This window comes from Mastacembelus armatus, chromosome 24, assembly GCF_900324485.2.
Source record: "Mastacembelus armatus chromosome 24, fMasArm1.2, whole genome shotgun sequence".
NCBI classification, from domain to species: Eukaryota; Metazoa; Chordata; class Actinopteri; order Synbranchiformes; family Mastacembelidae; genus Mastacembelus; species Mastacembelus armatus.
Genome location: NC_046656.1, coordinates 19072378 through 19097345, shown reverse-complemented (window position 1 = coordinate 19097345; position 24968 = coordinate 19072378). Strand labels below are relative to the sequence as shown.

General features: G+C 41.7%; 1 protein-coding gene across 4 annotated transcripts; it reads right to left on the bottom strand.

Moving 5' to 3' along the window:
* Positions 1–1836: 1836 nt before the first annotated feature.
* On the bottom strand, positions 1837–24361 carry afg1lb (AFG1 like ATPase b). 4 transcript variants are annotated; one of them, XM_026318849.1, is made up of 13 exons: positions 24238–24361; positions 23683–24008; positions 20997–21054; positions 20780–20881; positions 20407–20534; positions 16695–16794; positions 14165–14223; positions 6903–6985; positions 6073–6143; positions 5432–5532; positions 4368–4508; positions 3446–3553; positions 1837–3132 (listed from the first exon to the last, which is right to left on the bottom strand). In XM_026318849.1, the coding sequence occupies exons 1-13, from the start codon at positions 24353–24355 to the stop codon at positions 2986–2988; spliced, it is 1542 nt and encodes a 513-aa protein (XP_026174634.1). In that variant the 5' UTR covers positions 24356–24361; the 3' UTR covers positions 1837–2985. The 4 variants fall into 4 exon arrangements, with proteins under 4 accessions (XP_026174634.1, XP_026174636.1, XP_026174635.1 ...); XM_026318851.1 differs by having other exon boundaries at positions 21003–21054; XM_026318850.1 differs by having other exon boundaries at positions 24244–24355.
* Between the last annotated feature and the right edge of the window lie 607 nt (positions 24362–24968).

Genomic DNA, 24968 nt, shown 5'->3' with positions numbered 1-24968 from the left:
AGAAGATATGAAGATATTAGGCCAGGACTAGAAACAGATTCAAATAAAACATCATCTGTGACTCCATGTTTGTTCTATTTCATTCGTAAATATTTAGAATATGTTGTTGTATGTTGCTAACTCAGTGGTGCTTCACAATAAAAGCATCTGAAGCACAAGCATATTACTTCATATTATCATCATCCTCTTGTTCCTTCTGCGTGTCGCTGATTGCGTCTTTTAATCACTGAGCCAGGTTGTCAATCACCTGTCACTTCACACAGACCACGCCCCTTCTCGAGTTCAGGATGACGTCATTTCGTTTATTAGCCAGGGATGGGAGGGTGAAGTCCATCCTGGTCCCCTGGACCCCCATCTCCACCTCCGACCTCCTCCTCCTCCATCAAAACAACCCCCGCGTCTTTGTTTCACCGAGGGCTGCGGGCCGTGCAAGGTGCGCGTCCAGCTGCGCGTGCTCGCGGGTTTCTGTGCAGGAATGCGCGTTCACATATGGCCACACTACAACAAGATCTCTTTAATATTACTGCATGTATTTATGATGTGTTACTCAGTTATGTTTTTATCACAATAATTTGGTGCTATTATAGGACATTATAATTTGATTAGTTTGTTACACAGTGACACGTTTTTGGAGTCATCTAAGCATAATTTCCTAAGCTTGGCTCCATTGCAGCTAATTTATTACTGGCACTGAATAAATAGCTAAGTGCATATTACACTTTTGCTGAGAGACCTTAAAAAATATGATCACTGTTCTTTAACAGTGGCATATTGGCACAGCACATGCTCATTTACAGCAGCAGTCTACACACACACACACACACACACACTGTGATGGTTTTTGTTCCCTTCACATCAAAGAGAATACCTGATGCAGCAGTTTGGCTCATGCAGAGAACTAGAGCATCAACTGTCCGTTCAGAGAGAAGTTTGGATAATTGAGTGTGCATATGCAGAAAAACTGCCAGCCCTGAGTCAGTCCTTTCATCTTAATGAAATAAATGTGTTTTTATTTTCCCTATATTAACATAAATACGTTTAAACACGAGCTTGTCCTTTTCTGTTTTCTGATTGGAGAGGATTCAGTAAAGCATGTGATGACCTACAAAAGTTCAAATCAGTCATTTATTTAAATGTTTCAAGAGCAAGTCATGTAACTAATATAAGAGTCTAGCAGGATTTTAGAGAACACCAACTTTACTTCCTTCTTACCTAGGTAAAGAATTGCACCTGTGGATTAAAACATTAGGATAATATATTTTTGCCAACTGTCCACTTAACTTTTCCCTCAAATACCTGGCTGCAGTATCCCTGGAATTTGGAAAATTCTTCATGCACCAAGATAAGCCAGCTTCACCCTACATGCCCCGATGTGAAGGCCAGATTAGTATTACACAAATGCACATTCATGCACAAGCAAGTACAAAGGGTACACACAAGCCCAAAAACATTTATAATTTCACACCTCTTCGTCTTTACATGGGACACATTCTAAGTAACAGCTCAACAACCTTTTCCTGGTTGGAGCCACATGACCAGAGGTCGGTACAATACAACCCAGTGACCTTAAAAACTGCACCAGGATCATCTCTGAAATTTGTTCCATCTTCCCAATGTCAGAATGGGGCATGAAGACTGTGTCCAGAGAGGATGGAGACTATGACCAGCCCTCTAAGGCAGCGTGAATCATCCAGTTAAGACAGTCACTAAGCATGGCAGCCATCTCTGTGTCTGATGTTTCACCCAAACAGCATAATGTGTTGATTGGATTAGGGGCCCCTGCATGGGGTGTGATTGATTTTTCTTTAATTGAGGGTCATGGTGGGACAGACTTGGGGCCCTGCTACCTACTCAAGCACTTTTTAATGAAACACATCATGTGCATGTATCCATGCACACACACAGAGCTGTTTATAGCCCATTGACTTTAATAAGATTATACATTTACTCTAGGAATTTGGTACTTGGTGCAAATATAGCATCTTATGTAATGGTCTTGGTTTAGATACCATAGGTGTTGCTGGTTGTTCTGACTGTAGTTGTCAGTGTGGGCTGGTCCAGGCTGGAATGGTGCACGAGGATGACCTCATCCTTAGATAGATGCATTAAGTAACCTTGCAGCGATTGGTTTCCCTCTGCTGCCACCTACAGGAGAACAGGAGGGCGTCACAAAACACCTCAGAATAAAAATCTTTGTCCTTTAATTATGAATAAAATGCAGATAAAAAAAAATTATAGTTTTAATACCAAAAATCAGATTATCCCTTAAAAATATATTACTAGCTTTAATGTTATGGTCATGTGTCAGCTGTTAGAATAAATTAAAATTAAACTATTTGTACTTTGTATTGTACATTTGTTTGAATCATATTTGACTGTTGGTGTTGGCTACAAACCCATACAACACTACTTCCTTAAAATCCTGAAATCAAACCTGTTCAAGTTTATTCTGTTGAAATATTTTACTTCAGCTTGTAGTTTCGTAATCACATCAGACAAAATCTCTGACAGTAATAAAGTTTTACAGTTGAGGTTTAATTCAAAAAAGCACACAGACAGATATTGTTTTAGACACAGCTTGAGAATATATGACTTTTTTCACCACTAGAGGGCAGTAGGCAACCACTCTGAAGGACACTTGGTCCTGTTCTCCTAAATAAGAACCTGCTCTGGTTTTGCACATTTTAGAGATTTTTGTACTAATCAAAAGTCCACAAGGGGGAGAGAGACCACCTCACAGAACTGAACTACACAGTAAGAAAGATAAAGCATACATGCAAACAATGCAGTCCAAGAGGATAACATGACTTCTGATTTACTGTGGATATCAGGGGCTGCTTCCCTAAACAGTTTGCTGTTATTCCCCACAATAGACTCAATCTTTTCTATTTCTGCTAAATGGGAACTTTTACTTATGCAGAGTCAGTAGTTAGCGAGGTACTGTGTTGTCTGGAGGTATATAATTATGGTGGTCAGCACTGGATGTCAGGTGCTTGTGCGTTTCTTGCTGTGACTGCGGTCTCCCTCAATCCAGTATGACTCTGTTTGCATCTCCATCAGTCTGGAGACGGTCCTCTGGAAAGCAAAGATCTCCTCCTCGGCCGTGAACAGAGTCAGACGCTCTGCTGCCGCCTGAACAGACATGGCAGGATGTGTTAGCAGCTAATACAAAAAGACATTTTAAACTGAAAGGCATTCAGTAAAATCCTTTACATCAAATTTTTACTGCCACATATTGATTCAGTCCTGTGTCAGTGATATTGTAAATCTTTAGAAAATGTTTGTAACTCACAGACTCATAAAACCTTGTTGATTTGTATCATTATTGAAGTGAACAGACAGAAATCTGTGACGTGATTTTTCCAGGTTCCAGGTTTTTGGGAGAATCTGTTTATTTTCTCTTAGAAGGGCTGGTTTCCTGCTGTTTTAACTTGTGTGATTTTACCCCGCTGAGGCCCAGCTCGTCCAGCAGCTGCCGGTCCCTCTCATCTTCCCCTCCAGAGTGGACGAACAGCCGGTCTAATGGAGCCGCCGCCAGCAGCACCACTCTCACCTGGGCCATGCCGGGAAGCAGAGAACGATCAGAAACAGGAAGGCTGAACAGGTAACACAGGTGATAGCTAAACTTTAGTAATATTATTTTTGCAGCATTGAATAAAGCAGTGATTTGTTATTTCAATTTCAGTATTTCAGCATTATAGCCTCTAAAGCCAATTTTGTAATGTGTTATGTATCAAATTACAGTAAAATATTAAAATCATATAAATATTATATGTCGTTTGGAATTTGGACTAATTCTTACATTTAGTATCTATACTGGATCATATACAGCAGAAAACAGCTGCTGCTCTTCTGTGAGTACAGCACAGTGGCATAATTGAAGTATTGTAGTATAGTAGTTCAAGAGTTCAGATGCAACAGCATATTTTAGACAATAATCCATTTTAGGGCAGAAGTTGTACTGTTACAACAAGACAATGTGCCACATTTACTTAAATCAGGTCTTTCCAAGGTCTTCAGGAAGAGTTTTTATTCACCTCAACTCCAGACAACACCTTTGGGATAAACTGGAACCATTAACTAAGTGATTTCTTAGCACCCAACATCAGCCTCTCTTGTGCTATCAGTGTTTCAGATCACATGTAGAACTTTTCCAGAAGAGTGGAGTTATAGCAACACATTGAAGTCCATGCTGTGTGTAGTTAATTTAGGCATGTAATGAAAAAGTAATGTAACAGGTAGTGTTGTGATATAATATTTCCAAGTAGGGGTAAATACAGTAAATACAGAAGACTAGCTTTGAAGTAAAGGGACATGTGTGCCGTTTTGTCTGCTTCCAGTCCACGCCTGGTTTGTCAGCTGGATACCTTCTTGTCGTAGAAGTTGTCTATGAGGGCGGTGAAACGTCTGGCCTGGTCCTTCAGAGACAGTGTCAACATGGGAACGTGGCGGATAAACACGGTGTCGAAAAGCCGCGCCATCTCCAGATAGTCACTGGCACCCAGGGGCTAGAAAACAGATCCGTCGGTTACACGCAGCGTTTACATTTAGACCTGAGCTTCTGATCTACTACAGGTGTAGTGCACGTGAACAGCTACTTCATGAATACGCACAGATGCATGGCACTCTGCACACTGAAAAATGACAACTGTACAATGAAGGCACCTTGTGAAAAAGGCTCAGGCTGATGTCATTTTATCCCTGCCCTTGGTTCTTAGCCATTCAGGCTCTCAAAACTAATGTGGATGTGCCAACATATGTCAGAAGAAGCCTTGAAGCATAGATGTCTGCAAAAGCTCACCGCTGTCTATCAAACTTCAGACTTTACACACACTGTCTGTCGATTTCTACACCACACTGCTTTATTTGAGGCACAACGTGCTCAACTATTCACAGAATCATCAATAGACTTGCTTTTTGACATTGAGCAGAAAATAGGACTGATGTGGAGGGAAGGTGAATCAGTTTGAGAGCAAAGACTTGGACAATAAGAACACAGGGGAGGGTAGAACCAGAACGCAGAGGCAATAAAGAGGCAGGAGAGGTGCTTTGATTTGAGCAGTTTTGATTAGTGGTGAGTGGATTTTGTGTGTGTGAGTGTACTGCATGTGTGTGTGAGTCAAACAGAGAATGAGGGTGGCGTCTGGGTCCTCAGGTGGTCCAAGACATGCAAACTATACGACTGTGGTTCGAGCTGAGGTTTCATGCCTCTCTAAATTATCAAGTTATCCAATAAAGAAACAACAAACAATAATCTAAAAAAATGATTGTATAGTAACACATTTTTGGAGGAAACAACTCCAAACAAACATGAACTAGCTGAATATGGAAGATTCATTTTTACCATTTAATATATTTGTTACTGTGTAAGTTCAAACAGCTGGTTTGAAGGTGGTGATGAAGGAGAATGAGGAAAAGATAAAACGCTCACTCTCCCACACAGGTCGTCAAAAGTACAGTCGGCGATGGAACCGCAGGTCTTTTCCAGTGTCACGTCTCTGCCCAGCACTGTGGGCACCCGCGGTCCTGTAACTATGAAAACACACACACACACACACACACACACACACACACAACAATATAAACACTCCAGTGTGTTGTCACGTTTACAGGACTCATATTTTCTTACCTTACATGAAATTCACAGTTGGGAACAGTCCCCAACAAATAAACTATTTACTTCTCTATGAGTACATAGTTTATAGTTGCTAAAAACGCTTTTCCCAGCTGTTGTAGCTGTTGAAGTGAATGAATATCTATACTCACTATGCAGTTTAAAGGCCTATGGTTTGAGTTGGTAACACAGTTGAGTTGATTTTAGTCTTTTCATGGGTTTGTCTATGTCTAATATCAAAAATAAACCTTATTCTAGTGTGAAGAATGTGTAGAACAAAAACAAAATACAGTATTACACATATAAATCCAATCATTTAAACAGGCTCCTTATTTTAAAACTAGCACATGATGTAGTGGGGACACATATAGTTTTAATATCAGTTCATGTAATATAAACAAAAGGCAACAAAAAGCAGACAAGACTCTCTAAAAGCTATTTGCCTTAAACTTTCTTACTGTTCTTTTGTCTCAATGCCAGCTCCTCAAACAGCCCATCCAAAAAGGCCTCGGCACCAGGCTCTTCTGTGCTGCACAACAACACACACACACACACAGGCAATATAATATAATATAATAGAATATGAAATTAATAAAGCTGAAGTGGCCACATCAAACGGTGGCAGCAAGGAGAGCACAGGCGCAGGGTACTTAGCTTTTCACTCCATCAGTAAAAAAACAGGATGTTAGGCTCTAAACACAAGCATTAGTCTGTGAATATACGTCAGAATGAGCCTGTAAAGTGTGTGTGTGTTTGTTTCTGTGTGTGTGTGCTTGTGTTTTAACTCCAGGTAAAAGGGTGTGATGTGCTCTATTTACATACAGAGAAAAGACGAAAGCGCTTGAAAGCTCCAATACAGCAATGAGCAACAGCCGTGTCATTCATATCTGCATTTGCCTGCATGTGTGTTGCACACATGGATATGTAAATAGGAAAACAGAAAACTGGCTTTTACAGCCCCACCATTTTCTCATATTCTATTGATTCCTCTTTCATTCTTTTCACGGATCTCTCAAGGTAATGTAGGTCTTTATAAATCGTTTTATAAAGACCTACATCCTCCCCATTTACCCGTGTTTGCCTTCTCTTTCTGCCCTTAAAAAATCAAACTAGATGATGTGCACTGACATTTCCTGTGTGTTTGTGTTGCTGCATGTGTGTGTATGTGAATGCTTGCATGCATGTTATGGGTTAATGGCAACTCTTTACCAGCACACCCTCCTAACAGAGCTGGGCTGCATAGAACTGGACCAGTAATAGTGTGTGTGTGTGTGTGTGTGTGTCTTACAGGTAGTAGAGTTTCCTCACTGCAGCCATGTCCAGCGTTCTGTAGTCGACCCCAGGGTCTAGGCAGATAGTGTGGCAGTACTCCTGTACACATTTAGGCAAAAGGTTGATCAGTGTTGGAAACAATAAATAACTTTATCGAACATTTGCCATGATAATAAAGTTTAATGTTCTAGATTCAGTTTTGCAGTTCCAAGGATTTGCTGCTCTTCTTTTCATTATGTGATAGTAAACTGAATATTTTTAGGTATTTATGCTGTTGCTCAAATAAAACCAGTAATTTGAGGATGTAACGTTGAACTACGATCAGCAGATTAATCAATACTATAATCAGTCGCTTTCATTTCATTTGCACACTGCAGTGTTTTATCATTTGGCTTTTTTTCAAATTGTTTTAACAATAACTGGCAGATTTTGATTTTTATTTCACTGTTTTCTTTTTAGCCAGATCTGAGCAGTGGTGATGGCTTCACACAGAAGCAAAACATAAAGAAAAGTACATTGTGTGAATGGAACAAGCCTGATGGAGCTGTCAGATCAGACGCCATCTTTCATGCTTTGATTGTTATCCAATGCAAATCTTCATGATAATCGAAGCTGTGCTGAAACTTCTATGTATTTTAACATGGTATATGATACTGATACATGGTATATGATACTGATACATGGTATATGATACTGATACATGGTATATGATACTGATACATGGTATATGATACTGATACATGGTATATGATAGCTTGTACATGCAAGCACTTGAGGATAGTTTCTATTGGTTTACATCAGTCTACTGCTGATGTGAGATGTAGCTGATAAGAGCGCTGTCGCAGCTTCAGTCTCAGTATAAATAATAAAATGGACAAAGAGCAACAACAGAAGGCAGTCGGCGACTTACTCTCCTCTGATAGCTCAGGGAGTTTGTGTCACTTCTTCATGGTTTATTACGCTGATCTATTGTTCCCGCATCTATTTGAGTGCGTTAGAGCAGGGGTGAACTTGTGATGCAGAGTTCAAACTTTTCCAGATAGTGTAAAACGTCAACAGGATTCATGTCAGGGAGTACAGCACAAACTATAATCATCATCTCCACCATTCTATCAAAGAAAAGAAAGGAATTGCATATCATCCCATCCAAGCCATCGCCTGGCTGACTGAGTATTCACCGACAGCTCCAGTAAATTATGAAATCAGTGAATTTCTGCCACTGGCCTCCTTAAGCTGCAGGATAATTAGTAATCATCACAAAGCAAGGGGACGGAAATACTCTATTCTTCTCTGCTGTCAACTTTTTATCTCCATGTCCGCTCACACAAACGGGGTTCCTACTCTGAGCCAATTGGCTGAATCAGGCTTAATAACAACCTGACAAACTCGCCCTCCCCCACGCACAAAAGGGAGGTGTCATTTCATCAACCTACTGTGACCCCACCAACGGGTAAATAGTCCCTGCAAAGAGGAAAAAAAAGAAAAAAACTTGTCACTATCGCCGGCACATCATTAGAATCTCAGTTAGTCTTTTCTCCTGCCATCTTCTACTCCCTCCCTTTATGAACTGTCTCTAGCTTCGGAAAAGACGGCTGATGCGTTTCTTGACGGAGGAGTGAGGTACAAATAAGAGAGGGTAAAAAAGGAGGAATGGAAACACAATCAGTGATGATGATTCCATTGGTTATTTATAATCAGATGAGGCTGAGGTCTTGCGGGTCATTACTTGATTATCCATCTTGAGGGGATTGTCAAGTTCTCACTCCTCCAAGATTTCATCCGCCTACACAGTGTGGTCTTGTCCCCCCCCCCCCCCTCCAGCTCCACCACCACCACCACACTCCTCTCACAGACTCCACTCGTAGTCAGTCTGCTTTGCAACTTATAGTCCTGTCTCCATGTCCCTGTAGCTGATTCTGTGCATCAGAGCGTAAACATCTACTGGCTACGCTGTGCACTGCTGAAAGTCAATTGATTAGTTGATCGACAAAAAAATCATCCTGTGATTAATCAATTAACTGCTTTAAGCCTGAATTCTTTATTTTTGCAGGTTCCAGTTTGTAAAACGTAAGAGTTTTTATCACTATAGATTAAATATCTTTAACTTTTGTTCTGTTGTGTTGTTTTCAAGATGTTCATATGATGCAGTGAATTATTAATAAACTAATCAGGAAATGAAGGAACAGATTATGTTATTTCTGCCATCAGTTCCTCAAATACTAAAATTAACATTTTCAGATTTTGGTCTGTTAAGGCAAATTAATCAAACTGAATGTTGTAGCTTTAGACTCTTGGAAACTGTCATGGTAATTTTTCATTACCTAAGAAAAACAACTGATAGATTCAATTAATAATGAAATAAACTGGTTGTTGTCATCTCCCCAGACTCTGTGCACTAGTGGAAACCAGCCCAAAGTGCAGCTGACTCACAGAAAAAGCAAATCAAGAGTTTCACTACTTGCACAAACACATTCACCAACTCACGTAGACAAAAGGGGGAGGGAGACACAGCAGAGCAAGATGACAGACGTGAGAATCAGAGGCTCTGTAGAAGAAAGTCATCCAAACACATGTAGCTCCAATCACATCATTGTCCGAGCTGTCTGCTGCTGTCTCTGGACAGCTGTTTAGCATAAAAACAGTGGCTTTTAAAAAATTTTTTTTTTTTGGTTGTTGCCTCTGCTCCCCTCTGCGCCTGCTCCCTCTATAACATATCTTTCTCTGTCCTCCAAAAGTTGCTTTTGAGTTTTTCAAAGAGCGCGGTGCCATTGAGCTGGAACAAAAGCCAAGGATAGCTGACTATTGGGCCCTAATGAGGTCCACTCCCTCATTACGCAGCAGCAGAAAACATTTGATGCTTTTTTTGTTTGGCCAGGAGAATTGACCAGGCCTCAAAGAAATGCAGGGTGGGAAGGCTGAAAAAGAGACGAAGGGGGGAGAGAGGGGGGGAGGGAGGGGGAGGGGAGGAGGGGAAAGGTTGTCGCTCATTCAACCATGTGTGTCTTACAGCCCTGTGTGGAGGGGCAGAAGAAAAGAGGGAGGGAGGGATAGAGGGGTCGAGAGAGAGACGGGGGAGAAAAGAGAGAAAGCTTAAAACACTGCCTTTATGCTGGCAAGTTCTGGACGACTCTTCTGACATCAAAGTGTTTTCACTAACTGGGGAGCTGCTGTGAGTGTGTGAGTGAGTGGGGGGTATATCTGCTGATTTTATTCATTCTTGGGCAGCCAGGGGGGTACGTGACAATGTGAACACCCTAATTACACCTAATGATCTATTCCCTTAAAGTGTGACCGCCTTAGGCCAGCGATGGTTTGTTCTGCAAGGTCGTTCTCACAACCTCCCCCTGCCTCGGCTGCTCCTCTTGGGGAAACATCTTTTGAGTTGGAGGCCCCACCTTTCCTGATCCCAGACCCCACTGGACCCCCCCCCAGTCTCAACCACTCACGAGCGCATGTTGAGGCCCAAAACTGACCCCGGAGGTGGAGGCTGTGCTACCTGCACCTGGCCACCAGAGGCTCCATGTGTTGGTAGCAACACACAGACATTAGGAATGGGCACCATGCAAATAAGTTAAATGCTTAAAGCTGTGCACTGGCTTCAGGTTATAAAATACTGCAAAATCACCAAATGCTTTAAGAACAAAGTACCAGTCTGATGTCTCGTACCAGCCAACCTGACTTAAAAGAGTATAGAGTTAATAGCAACAGGATGAAACCAGAGATATGGTCTGTCACACTCCGTACGTTACAGTGGAGTGTTTTTAGCTGCTAGCCTCAAATAGACATGAGCAGTAGGCAACTGAGGTTTATATCCACTTATATCCCCAATTTTTTTAAAATTTACAAACTGGTACTGTTGAGCTCTGACCTTTGAGTGACAGACAAACACTTCATACAGCTGTGCTCACCTATGCTGTATTGATCCACGAGACCTGTAAACAGATGTAGATGTGTGAAATAAGTCGACACAGGTTTAAATCTAAAGATGAAGAAGCTACTGTTGACTGGAAATGAGCCTTAGCTTAAAATTAATAGCATCAGCTGAGATACAGAGACCTTTTTGTGCTCAGGTAAACAAGATATGTTATTTGAGTGCACATACTCTAAAACCTGGTTGTCATTTCAGCTTCATGACAAAAATAAAACAAGGACAGAACTTCATTGAGTGTAAACGAGGCTGAGAGCATAACAAGTATAGAAAAGGGCTTTAAACGTACATTTAAACATACAAGTGAAGTTAGGTAAGTGTTAACCTTCAGCTCACAGGTGGCCTGCTTTACAAATGAATACACAGAGTACAGTGTAATGCACCTGTGCATGCAAGGTTGATAACACACACTTATAATGAAATAGGAAAACATCAGTTAGGAAGCGGGAAATTACTAGCTAAGGTAATTGGATCAATTAAAAATTAGAAGATAAATACAGAGCCAGAGTGAATTCCTGATGTTCAAAAGGAGAAAAATTGATTTGTCCTTTATTAATAGTTCTGTGTTTTTTAGAGGCAAGAGACACTGATATGAAAGAAGTGAGGTACGCCCTCGAGGGACATGGTGAGTGGCACTGCCTTGCATTTAAATGATCGGGAAGACAATGACAGCCATCAAATATCAATCCATGTGATTTGAACTGGCAGGCTGCTGGCTCTTCACAGGCAGTCCTTCTCACCAAGGTCTTCACTGGAGGACCACATCCTTCTCATTCCACAATTTTTCATTTCTTTATCATCATTGTTTTTATTTATATATTTCTTTTGCTCTCCTCACTAACTGCACAGCACATAGCAATTATTAACAATGCCACAAAATAAGGAGAAGGAGAGCAGGTCAAAATAAGGGTTAAAAACAGCAGGAAATCCAGAGATACTTGAAGTTGCCTCAGGGTTGTTGTCATTTTGTTCTTCCCATCTACAACATTGTGTGCAACTGTAATCAGAGGGAACATGGAGGGAAAATTAAGTCACTATTCTGCTTCCAAAACACAGAGACCTGACCTTGGGTGAGTAAAGCCAGCGAGCAGAACAGGATAGTGATAGAATAAAGAGTGGGGACACAAGGGTAGAGAGAGGATGGTAGATGAAAAGTGAAGTGGGGAGGGAGGACAGTTTGTGAGGGAGAATAAGTGTCTTAGTTCCAATACTAGCAGCATCCATTAAAAAAGGCCCTTAAACTCTGTATTTTACAGAGCGCCATGCTTTTTCCATGGCTACAAAGAAAATGAAGCCTAAAAACTGAATCCATTTCCTGATGGAGTCTAGAGAGATGCTCAAAAGAACAAGAAATCAGAAATGACCGAGTGAACGAAAAAACTAGTAAACAAACTAAAAAGTGAAAACCAGTTAGGGAGCTTTAGAGCGTCTATTGAAAACTGCACCTGGTCTGAATTCTTGTTCTTAAGATTTTGAAAATGAATGATTCGAGGGGGTTCGGCTGCTGTGGAAAAAGGGCTCTGACTAATCAGAAGTCAATAGTTAAATAAAGACGTCAGCTCAAGCAGACGGAGGCAGTGGATTAACCTCTACCACTGTGGCTCAGGTGACAGGGAGGAGAGGTCAGAGGCTATTTTTACTTTTTAAAACACCCTCATTCACTCCTACACTTGCTATAGAAACACACTCAGGCACGCACGTACAAGGACCCACACCGCTGGTCCCTGCAAGCATTAATTCAATCTATTAAGGGTCAGCTAGTTAGTAGCGTGACCCCGCTAAAACATGCTTTAACTTTACAGAACAGGCCGCTATAGAGAACGCCTTGCAGCCCCAAAAAACCCCCGACCCCAAAAACCAGATGGCCTCACAAAGGGGAACATGGGACCCTGAAAGAGAGGAGGTAGTGTGAGGCAGAGAGGGAAAACAGGCATTCAGGACCTTGATGAGGGTGGATTAGTGAGGGCAAGGGTGGGAGAGTGGGTGGGGAGCAGGGTGAATCCAAGGCCTCCCTGGCTGTAGTGCATTTACATTTGTGTGTGTGTGTGTGTGTGTGTGTGTGTGTGTGAGGATACAGCAGTGATCCTGGGCACTGCACATCAACCATGTTAGAGCACCTGTGTTGGGATTTCCTCCTCTTGTTTTCTTATTTTGTACACAACAGCACTCACACTGAGGCTTGTGATGTAACGGCTAACAGGTACATATAATTTCATCATAATAGTCTTGCAACAGCATAATAATTATCATATCCAAAGCCTGACCAGTAAGGGTGTTTTGAGACCAGTCACACTAATAATGATATTTGGGAGGAGAAAAATTCAGATAACATGTTTGCAGTAAATAAACCAGGACCAATACATTAACATATATAGACAACCCTCTAGAAGTTATGCTGATATAATGTCAGTATGGTAGTTCAATACCAGTAGGTAGGATATATTTAAATTTGAATATATAATGAATGATCACTATTTTAAAATGCTTTCCCTCACTCAGTCATAAAATTAAAGTAGAATAATCATGTCACACTGACATTATCAGGTCACTTTTAATGGATTCAAACCTTGTTCTTCATCATTTTGATTAGAAGAAACAGACGTTTGTGCAGTTTACAGGCAGAGTAAATGTGTTTTACATGATGCCTACTGTACTTTATGTAGAAGTGGGGACCATGACTGCATGGTGGGTGCTCTTATGGTTAAAATCTCATTTGTTTCCTCTAAAGTCAGTCTTTTTTTACTGTTTAACACTTACAGCAGTGTGATGTTGCTCACCTTTACTATTTAGACTAAATACCAATAAAAAGTGCAAGAATGCTGCCACCCTCTGTTGCAAAATGCATGACAACTAATTATTATGCAATTATTTATGATCATGGTCACTCCAAACACATCAATGATCATCTGAGATGCAGGCAGGATAATGGTGCTACCTGCTTAAATTGCAAAGTAGATGTTTCGCTAGAGATGCTAACCGCCACGTCGCTCCTCTCTCCTCTCCTTCACCACTCGCCCCCCTTTACTTTTGAAATGCAAGCAGTCTGGGTCAGTCACTCAGCTCGTACACCCATTCACATTACCTGTACTCACTCACGCTCTTCCCATCTCTCTCTGCCTTTCTCTCACTCTTTCGGTGAGTCTTTCAGTGTGCCCTGGTATGATCAAAGACAGCTTTGTGACACTGTGCAAGGCATCCAGGAAGCAGAAAACATCAAACCATCAAAAAGCAACTTGCAAAAAGACAGGCAGAGAGACAGGCTCACAAGCAAAGGCGTGTATGTGTGTATGTGTGTGATAAACAAATGAATAAATTAACAAGACAAGAGAGAAGGATGACTTTGTCGCTACCTTCAGCACGTCGATGAAAGGTAGGAAGGTGTCCCTCTGAAGTCCGTTTTTGTACAGATCTGAAAGAGGAGGGGAGGGCCTGTATTAGAGCTGCTGTTTAGCCTCCTAATAATGTCATTCCCCCACCACAGATTGGCAGATAAAGTGGCTATTGATGAACTGAAGGATGGGTGGGGAGGCATGACAAAAGGACCGGGACCAGGGGAGAAAAATGGATTTCTCTACCGGCAGCGGCAGCAACATAAAATTCATTACATTCCCAAACAATGGTGGCGAGAGAAAGGACTGTCGCCTTTTCAGCTCGGACAATGTCCACAGCAGCTCTCTGAATAGAGGTTTCAATTAGCTCGGCTGGAACAAATTACATCTGAAGTAGCATCCCAGATAGACAGATAAAACAGATAGGGATTCACACACAAACAGAGACAAAGACACATACACAGACACACACACTGAGGTTTAAGCTCTTTCCAGCTGCGAAAGCAAACAAGTGCTTGTTGATGTTTGGGCTCGAGCTTACTCCACTAGGACCTGACACATATAAAACACTTACCTGATAACTCCTATACTGTACTGTAGGGTGCTGTCTGCAATTATTCTATACTAATTAGACTGGCATGACAACAGTGGCACTGAAAAGCATGCTGAATAACATGTGGATAAACTTTTACATGACTAGTTCCCATGTCACTGAATGTTTAAATACCATAAATAGATCAAAACAGTCCCACTGAGAATGGAAATAGATTTAAAGCATCCAAAATAAGCTCAGCTAACATAAAGTGCATGTGAAATCCAGTGCACTGAGGGTGTTCCACTCCAAAGACATAATTCATCCCCCTGATCCGCCTCAATCTTATTTCTAGAAAAACCCAATCTGTAAATTTCTACCAAACACTTCTAGGGCTTTTTGATACCAGCATCTCCACATCAATAAAGATGGAAAATGTATGCTTTTCATGTCCAGTTGTCTCTTATGGGTTTCAGTGTTCCATTAACCATGTAATTAATACCAAGTAGGCTCTCTATCAAGTTTGCATGGTTGGGAGCTTTGTTCTTAATAGCTAGTAAATATCAGAGATGCGCGTCTTTGTCTATGAGAGCCATCTTGCCGCCATCCATTTCCTGCCCACTCGAGGCTTTGAGACACCAACATCTACCCCGAGAAAAAAAGACGTCAGATATCACATCGTGCTTTTACCTCACCGTTTTGCTCCTTCTCTCTCCAACCTTGCTGCGCAGCCAGTAAATGCAACATCAAAGCCTGTTTAAAGGTTTGTGTCATGTCTTTAAAGCTGTACCAAATGTTTCTGTGTGTTTTCCTCTCGTTAATCATGTTAAACAGGTCGTAATCTGAGGGGGCGATTCTTTCTGGAGCCAGACACTTTTAGAATAAATGATGTAGATTTATGTAAAATAACTGAGGAATTTGTTGAGGCAGAGGATGCACTGTGTGTGTCTGTAAAGTGACCCTCCACAGCTAAGGAGTCTTGTGCCTTTCTATAACACCCACAATTCCTTTTAATCGCACAAACAGTGGTAACATTTTTAGTTACTCTCATGACAAAGTGAACTTCAGTGCATGTTCATCAAAATATACCTGCTGCTGCAAAACTCTCCTTCAACATACCAGTTGTCAAAACATCAGAAAAACCCTGCTGGTGTTAAAATGGTGGTTTGGTTTTTCAGCCTGGCACAAACAAAAGAAAGAAATCTCTTACTTTCTCAACATACAAATAGCTGTTTTTGGTTGTGTGTGCCTTATGATGCCAAATCCTACCTGTAATTATTCAGTACAGTCAACAGAGCAAAGCTCCTCAGTAGCAGAAAGCAGTAATTTCTAAGTGACAGTATCTTTTCACTCTAGAGTCCAAAACTACTGTACTGCAGTACTACTGTACAGTAAGATGTTAAAACTGAAACTTATGTCAAACTAATGTTCTGTTATGAGGATGTCTCATTACTTTTGCTACTTGCTACTGAATATGAACATAATTATCAGGTTGGGACTAGACTTTGGATCTCTAACGTTCATTTTAAATTTGAATTATTCTGTGTGGAGTCTGCATGTTCTCCCTGTGCTTGTGTGGGTTTTCTCCAGGTACTCTGGTTTCCTCCCACAGTCCAAAAACATGTATGTCAGGTTGATTGGTGACTCTAAATTGCCCATAGGAGTGAGTGTGAGTGTGTGAGGTTGTTTGTCTCTATGTGGCCCTGTGATGGACTGGGGACCTGTCCAGGGTGGACCCCTGCCTTTCACCCAGAGAGAGCTGGGATAGGCTCCAGCAGATCCCTGGGACCCTGGTTAAGGACTAAGCAGGTATAGATGATGGATGATTTCTAAAGATTAGACCCTTTTCTTTACTTTAACTTGGCAGTGGAAAACAAAAAGGAACACCACAGTGGTGTTAATGCTGATGACTGAGGCCAAACTAAAGGTGTTTTTAGTAACAGCTATATAACTGATAACAAATAGCTGAAAGCGAATTAAAAGTATGTTGCGTATGTCCTCAGACACTGGTCTTCATACCATCAGGGGGTCTGTTGGACGTGGCCACCACCACCACTCCGGTCTGGAACAGCGTCTCAAACAGCTGCTTGAGGATCATGGCGTCAGCAATGTCGGTCGTCTGACGGAGGAGAAGAGACACGTTCATTTAATTCACCTTTTCCTGCCATCCTGCATGTGTGTTCATGGCAGAGGTCAAACCATGCCATCATCGCTCCACGTTGATTAGTGTCATTCAGGTGTGTTTATTACCAGTCACATTCTCTCACACACACACACACACACACACACACACACACCAGAACCACTTGAACTGACTGCAAATGGTCACGAAGCAGCTTTCTGCTGAGGACAAGTAGCTGAGGCAAAGCGACAGACCCGAGCTAATCAACTGAGCCGACGTGAGAATGACTGAACGTAAGTGAGACAACAAGATGAAGAAAAGAATAATGAAAAGGAGCAATGTGAATCCAGACCAGGGTTACGATGGCAGACAAAGCATCGAAGCCAAGATGGCCATATAAAGGCATAGAAATGTATACGTGTGTTGCATGAACTCCACACATGGCTTCATGAGGTTATAATACATTAATTTAACTGTCCACTGCCTTTTTCATCTACATCATTTCCATGAATCCACAGTAAACAAAGGTTGATGACACTGAAACAAGGACGTTTGAGTTGCTGTCTGTTAAATGAAGAGCTCTGACCTTTCTATTAGTAATTTACTGCTCTCACTTTGGTCTTATTCTCTTATCTCTCTCTCTTTCACCTCAGTTGTTCTTTTGAATATCCATGAACGGAGAAGTCTGTGATGTCTGATTCTAATTTCTATTCCATACATTTTTAAGTTAGGCGTTTTTCCTAATATGACGTAAACAAATAGTTTAAAAGATACCACCCCTTATGTATTTTTGGGCGAGACAAATTAGGTCCCAGTAACACTGCTGAAGCTCCAACTACTAATGTTTGAGTAAACAGAAGGAAACCTGACGTTACTTTTATTATTTTATTATTTAGACAGATTACACGTCATATTTTAGTACAAAGCCTTTAAAGAATTGGGATGTCTTGAATTAAAAGGAAGACTTTTGAGGATCTGTCCCGCCCTCTCCTCGTATTCCCTCTTACCTACTTTCCTGTATATAACAGGCACTTCTGATGGCCATACCCACAGCATATGCCTCCTTTCATACTCTGGAGAGTCTTCTGCTTTTGCATATTAGCCCCACTGCCCTTGCCAATACTTGATTAACATTTGTGTTAAAGCCTTGATTTCACTAAGAAGAGGTGGCTAGGGGCATCAAATTAGCTAGTGTGTGTGTGATTGTGTGTGTGTGATTGTGTGTGCCTATAATGAGAATCAACAGAAAGCCAAGGCTCTGTGTCTCTCTGAGTGGGCCTCCATTTCCTCCGACCGCAGGATTTTATTTTCATTTCAAAAGAATCATTTAAAAATGACCTTTTATACAACCTGGATTTGTTTATTCATGTGCCCTCAACATGGGCATAGTATGAGGGGCAATATTGATTGCTGAATGGGTCGGGGGAGAGGGAAAGAGAATGGGTACCCACAGAATGAGAAAGGTGGAGGGGACTGATGTAGCACTTGTGGAACACAAAAATAATGGTACAATCTCCGTCAGCCAATGCCGATATTTAAATGAGCATCCAATTACTCAAGCGGCTGTCAGTTTACAGCGACGCACACGGGTGCCAAATTAAACCTCTTTTGATGTTACACCTCTTTATGTACACAACCTATGAGCAATTTCACAGAGGCTGCACAGTGACTGAGGCCCTGAGACAATGATGCTCAAGCGTTTTCTTCTCACTCTTCTTCATTTCTCGCTCTCTTCCCATCTTCCCATCTTGGACCTTTCAATGGTGCGTATTCATTAGGCGAGCTGAGTGGGGGGTGTAAAAGGAGGGAGGGGGTGCTACAAATTACTGATAATGGCACGGCGCTAATGAAGAGAATGGAGAAATGTCATTAGCATTTAAGAGGATAAGATCCATCTGACCCGCCGCCGCCAGTCGCTTTCTAGCTCCACTCACTTAAGGAAGCAGGAGAGTGCGACTGATACCCAGAGCCTCATTTGCATGGCTGAGTAGAGGAGGATGCTGATTGGTATAGACCCCCCACCCCCAGCTCTCCCAACCCCACAACCTCTTGTTTATGCATCACAAACAACGTGCACATGTCTGCTTGTTTCCCCTCCTTTCACTGGTAGCAACAGTCGACAAGCGAAAACAGAAAAGCTGGCGACAGCAAACAAAACAAATCAATAGGAATGCACAAACAGCGGCACAGTTTCGAATGGGAAAGATGGCCGGATGAAAGGAGCAGCTCTTGATCCTCACAGATGCATAGAGAGTCATTAGAGAAAGCAAGCACACCTTCCGTGACCTTTGACCTTCTGGTATTAACTGTAATGATATCAGTAAGAGGAGCAACACTGTGCTGCTAACATGGGTTTGGCTGCTGATGATAAAGACAGAAGCCCACAGCTTTCTCTAGTGGAGTGAATGACAAACTACCTCTCAGAGAACAGAGAGCTTCAGTATGGGCTCTCTCCTCTGACACTGAAGGCTAAAATAATGAGAAGTTCTGCAGCACTAATGGCTGAAAGTGCATTTTAGATGCATAAATCCGTGGTACAAAGACAATGGACGACCTGCTTGTAATGGTTTGGGAGCAAACTGACCCTGTGAGTGTATAAACAAGTAACAGGAGCACTGGTTCAGTTTCAGGGCATTGAAAATAATATTACACCTTGATATTTGTCTAATTTTACTACTTCTCTACTAGAAAATTACAGCTTTACCACACACTGTGGGGGGACAGGGTTTCATTGCTACTGGAAATCATTGTACATTTACACTATATTCAAAAAGGCCACTAGGTGTCCCCAGTTCTGTTTTTGTGGGGATGTCAAGATCAGAAGCATCCAGTTGTCTCTAAAGGACAGACACCAGCTGGGCCCGAACCGTAACGCTACATTCAGATTAAACGCTTATAGTGCACAGACAGCAACTTTACAAATGACTTTTTGGCTCATTACAAAAGAGTGGTCAACAATTAAATTCTTAATATTCCAAACAAATTATTATTTGATTCCTCAACTTAGTTCTGTAAGTTATTTTACTATATAGGCCAAAGAGTCATGTTTCTACTGACGGTGAGCCAAAATTATAATATCCAGTTTAACATACTGACTTTCTGATGCACTGAATATATCAGCACCAGCACATCTTAATAAATGTTAGTAGAACATGTGTAAATAATTTTAAATTAATTCACTCTGCTCAAACTGAAGGACGACCGCAAATAAACTTGTAAACTGTGGTTTATCTGACAATAAGGTTTTAAACATGAACAATGCAGTGACATTTAAGTGAAGTGCTCCTTATGTCCTAGTCCCTTTATATAGTGAGCACGTTGTGTTGGCATTTATCTCACTCATTAAGTCTTCAGGTGTATCTTTATAATGCAGTAGCATTGAATTAGCATGGCATTGTTATCTATCAGCAGTATATTTACCAGTCTCATTATTAGCCAGTTCTTTCACTGTTTTAATAAAATGGATCCAGCTGATTTACAGAAAGACAAATAACTCTTCTTATTCTTGTCTTGTTTTCTACTTGAAGCTAATGCTCAGGCAGATTTTAACAACAGCCAAACACACACACACACACACACATAAACAGCGCCTGTAACACACTCGCTCACCTGAAACTCGTCAAAACACAAGAGGCAGGTTTCATTGCTGATCTCCATGGCAACCGGCGATATAGGGTCATAGGTGAACATTTTCCCTAGCTTTCGTTTTGGCAGGCTTTGTTTCCTCCGATGGATCCCTTTAAGCAGTACACAAACGTCAGACACATCTTAAAGCACACCTGCATTGGCAACCCAAACCCTCTGACAATACTGAATAAAGCAGTAATTTCACCTGTATGCATAATGGCAGACAATTAGCAGAGTGCTTCAGGACAAACACAGAGATAAATATAGGATATCCAGCACACGAGGAGTCAGAAAACTTGCATAAAGTCATGAAAGCCAACAGCTACGTCCTGTGCTGTGGGAGGATAATACTAACTTTTATGGATGTCCAACATGAAGCCGTTGAAGTGGACCCTTTTTTTACGAGTGTTTTTCACACAGGAATAGAACAAATCCATAAGCATGGTCTTTCCTGTACCTGAAAGTGAGAGACATTAAGGGAAAGGTAATTATTCTTGTCTGGATGTCAGATATATTGTAGGCATTTAGCAGCATAGGAAATGTGATATTTCTATAATAAAAACACATTTTACCAACACCTCCGTAGATATAGAAACCTTTGGGTGGTGGTGGTGGAGAAGTGGGTTCTTCCTTCAGGGGAAAATAGGAAAAATGAGGAAATGACTGAAGGTTTTAACAGCTGCTTGTCATTAGAAACTGCAGGACTGTTAACCACAGATCACTAGGGTTATGCAAAATGTATAAATGAATTCTTTAACAGAGACATAAGACACTGACATAAATAAACTTCGTTACATTCATTACCATATAAGTCTGAATCAACGTTTAATAATAAACAAAGTATGCTGAGGCATTAAGCCACCACTACAGTGTTAGGTTTCACATTCTCCACACTAGCCCACTGCAGGGGAGGAAGACAAAGGGGATCTAATCAACAAGACAAGCCAGGGTTCCCACGAAAGAAAAGCATCATCAGAGGAACAATGGGGGGATTTGTCAGACAAAACGGAGAGGACTGGATGAGCCTCCATACGAGATGGAGTGGACTTGTCTGTGCAGCCTGTTTAGCGCTGCTAATTGTGATACGGTACTGTTGCATTGAGGTGCTGCTGGAAGTCATTGTGCTGCCTGCCTCCCATCATCAAAAGGTCCTTGCTTCAAAAAAACCTCTTCTGTGTGACCAAGCTGAGAATATCGAGTAAAGCCAAATATGGCTGAGGAGGGCCCAGGCCATGTAAACATAGTGTCATCAGCTTAAGCGAGACGTGGAATGATAACTTGAGCCACAGCTTCAGGAAACATTACAGACGTTTTACCTGAAGTTTAACCATCGTGTGGTTCGGGATCATTCACCTCTGTAACCAGGCAACACTAAATATCTGTGGAATTAACTCAGCGTCAAACTGAAAGTGTTGTCCTCTTAAGATTTAATTTAGTAACTATTTCATGGGGACGATACTGAGTGTCCACTGCACTTGGTGTCCACTGCACAAGGAGCACTTGACTCTGGTAAATGCAGACAATAGCCGATTGAAAAGTAAATGAAAAACAAACTTGTTATCCATCCTCTGTCTCTGCCTGCTCCTCCCCTCCTTGCACTGCCTGGTCTGCTCTGGAGTGAAATACTCAGAGAGCAACAAGCCTTTCCTGCCTGCTTTGGCATAACAGTGTGTGACTTCTCCCTGACTTCCCAAGCTGCTCTCTGGGATAGTGTGGTAATTGTCATTGGTGGCTGGTAGCCATTCTGCCACGGCAGAGTGGAGAAGGACAAGGCCATCCTTCAGCCACTCTGTCTAGCTTTTCTCTGTGGCCATGTCTCACCTCCTGGTGGAGGATATAGACTGGCACCTGAGTGGAAAGTTCACATGCAGGACATGAACGCTTTCACTTTTAAGTGACTTCAGAAGAACCATAATGAAAAATCTTTATCTACAGTCAAAGCTTTCAAAGATTAATAGAGTGATTGCATGAATTTAAGTTAGGCCTAACTGGTACAGCTGCCCTGTCCTGCTGGAGGCCCACAATGTACAGGACGACTCTGTGATGTAAGTCTGACTCGAAGAGGGTGGCTCCCACTAAACAATGGCCCATTGTTAGCCGACCATCCGCAAAAACACGCCACATTGGGTCAATATTAAGTCAAGTGTACTCTCTTCACAGACTTGGTCAGTTAGTGAGGACAATGGCGGCACTTTCACAGAGAGAAGGGACACTGAAAGGACAGTGGTATGACCTGATTCAAGCCAGAATAATTGCATAAGTACTCTAGCCAGTGTGTATGTCTGTGTGAGAGACAGGACAAGAAATAAGGTGCAAAAGGAGAGGGAGGTGGCAGTGTTGATAGCCTAATACCAAAGTTTTTGTCAGAGTCTCAAATCAAAAGCAAAAAGGACAAGAATGGCCCAGACAATGGGGATCCCCTCATTACTGCATGGGGACGGTGAGAGAGTGAGAGGGGTGCTGGGATGAGCCCAGCGGGAGGTCTGCCCTGCTGCCTTCCAAAATCTCTGCCTAACCCTATGTGTCTCTGCCAGCCAACCAACAAAAAACTCCCATCACCAAATACTAGACAGTCAGTTCCCCTGACCCAAAAACAACAGCCCCCTACATTATGCCGTTCCAAAACCCACAGGCACAATACACTTCCCAGACCCTACCCTCCTTTGACCTGAGCCACCATCACTGATACTCCTGGAGTACAGTGCCATGAACTCTGAGTGGTCCCCCCATATGTTAGACATCACTGTGGCATCATAACAGAAGGAGGGTCCAGATGCCACTGTGTAAAGTCCCTTAAACAAATCCATTCTGTCATGTAAATCCTACCCTGTGTCAAAAATGACTCATTACTTTCTACATGATGCACTAGTTTGACATTCCAGCATATTGGGTGTCAAAGGAAGTGAACACAAGTGAATCTGCCAGACTTGTTGCTCTGAGAGAACTGGAGATAAAGTCTTCAAAATATTTGTTTTTGCACTTGTTTCATCCTGCTCCTTGCAGGCAGTTTGTTTTATGCCACTGTGGGTAGTTCTGTACTGTGGTCTTGACTCATTAATAAAGTATAATAAAGTGTAATAAAAAATGTTGCTGTAGTAAGATGAATGCACTGGTTTTCATCACAACTAAGATAATTAGAGATATGATAAATGTTTTTTTTGGAAGATAAAATCAAAATGTAATGAATTGTTTTGAGGACATGGATTATCAGACTACATTACTGTACTATGACACATGTTATCATAATAGCTCTATTACCTTAGCTGCCAATTCACCATCTTTGTTTTCTGCTGTTGTAGTGCATAGGTCTTTATTTATCTTATGCTGACTGTTGGCATCTTTTGCATCTAGTCCCGGTGGAGGTGGGTTCAGGTAGACACTGTTACTGTAGTCCTGAAGGATGTGCTGCAGCTCAGCCAGCTGCTGGAGTACATGTCTCTGCTGAGCATCATTCCTGAGGGAGCCACACTGAACGAGGCGGTCATAGAGCACAGCAGGGCCAACAGAGGTGCAAACATCTGCTGCTGGAGTGTGAGTGGAGCAGGATGATGCAGATGAACTGCATGTCCTCCAACCAGTGTAACCTTACAGCATCACATGAAAAGATACCCGTGTTAATCATTACCCAACGTTTGAAAGTGTCATGATTACATTAGAAATAATCAAATAGTGATCGGAAAAAAGAGAGTGCGCACAAGCCAAGCGTAACCCAGAGACTATGGGTTATGTAGTCAGCAAAGCTCCCAGTGTATTACGTGATAATAAAGGCTGCAACACACATACAGTTTGAAAACCAGCTACTGCAAGATTTACCTTTCCCAGTGCAACTGACGGACGCATAGCACATTTTCCTAGAGGTCAGAACCGCATCTTTAAGTAGAAATTTTACTGAGCACCTGACAGCTGCAGCCGGAACCTTGTGAGCCGCCATGATGTTTCAAACCGGGAAAACTTTATTGACATTCACATGACACATATATAACCCGCATGGCACAAACGTGGAAGGGATTTCAATGCGATAAGTCCTGAATTAGTTTTATCAGGCATAACACATGCCTTAATAATGGCACATGACCACGAATGGCCAATACAGATCAATATTTTTACTGAGGATATAATAATATCACTGTCAATTAATTATTACTTGTCGCTTTATAATTGTAAGTAATTTGGTAATAAATTGATTAATCTTTATCATTTCTGTATTGTATTTAACGCGGGATCAATTGTGGGCTGCGTTGTAGCAGCACTTAGACTTTGGATTGTGAAGGGTCCAGATTTTACAGATGAAACTGAAACATTTGTGTGGTAGGGTCTGCTAAACTGATCCGGCCTATGTGTCGCAGGTCGGTTGTAAACAAACGGAGCAGCGTCAGCTGAGACTCAGCTGATCGGAAATGCAGCGTAGAGCGCTTTAAAGCTGAAACACAGCTAGACCGGAACCCGGGGGATTCTCCTTCAAAATAAATCATACTATTAGACTATTATGAGAATGAATGACAAGTTTGGTGGAAAATTAAACATTGAACTGGATGTTCTCGTTT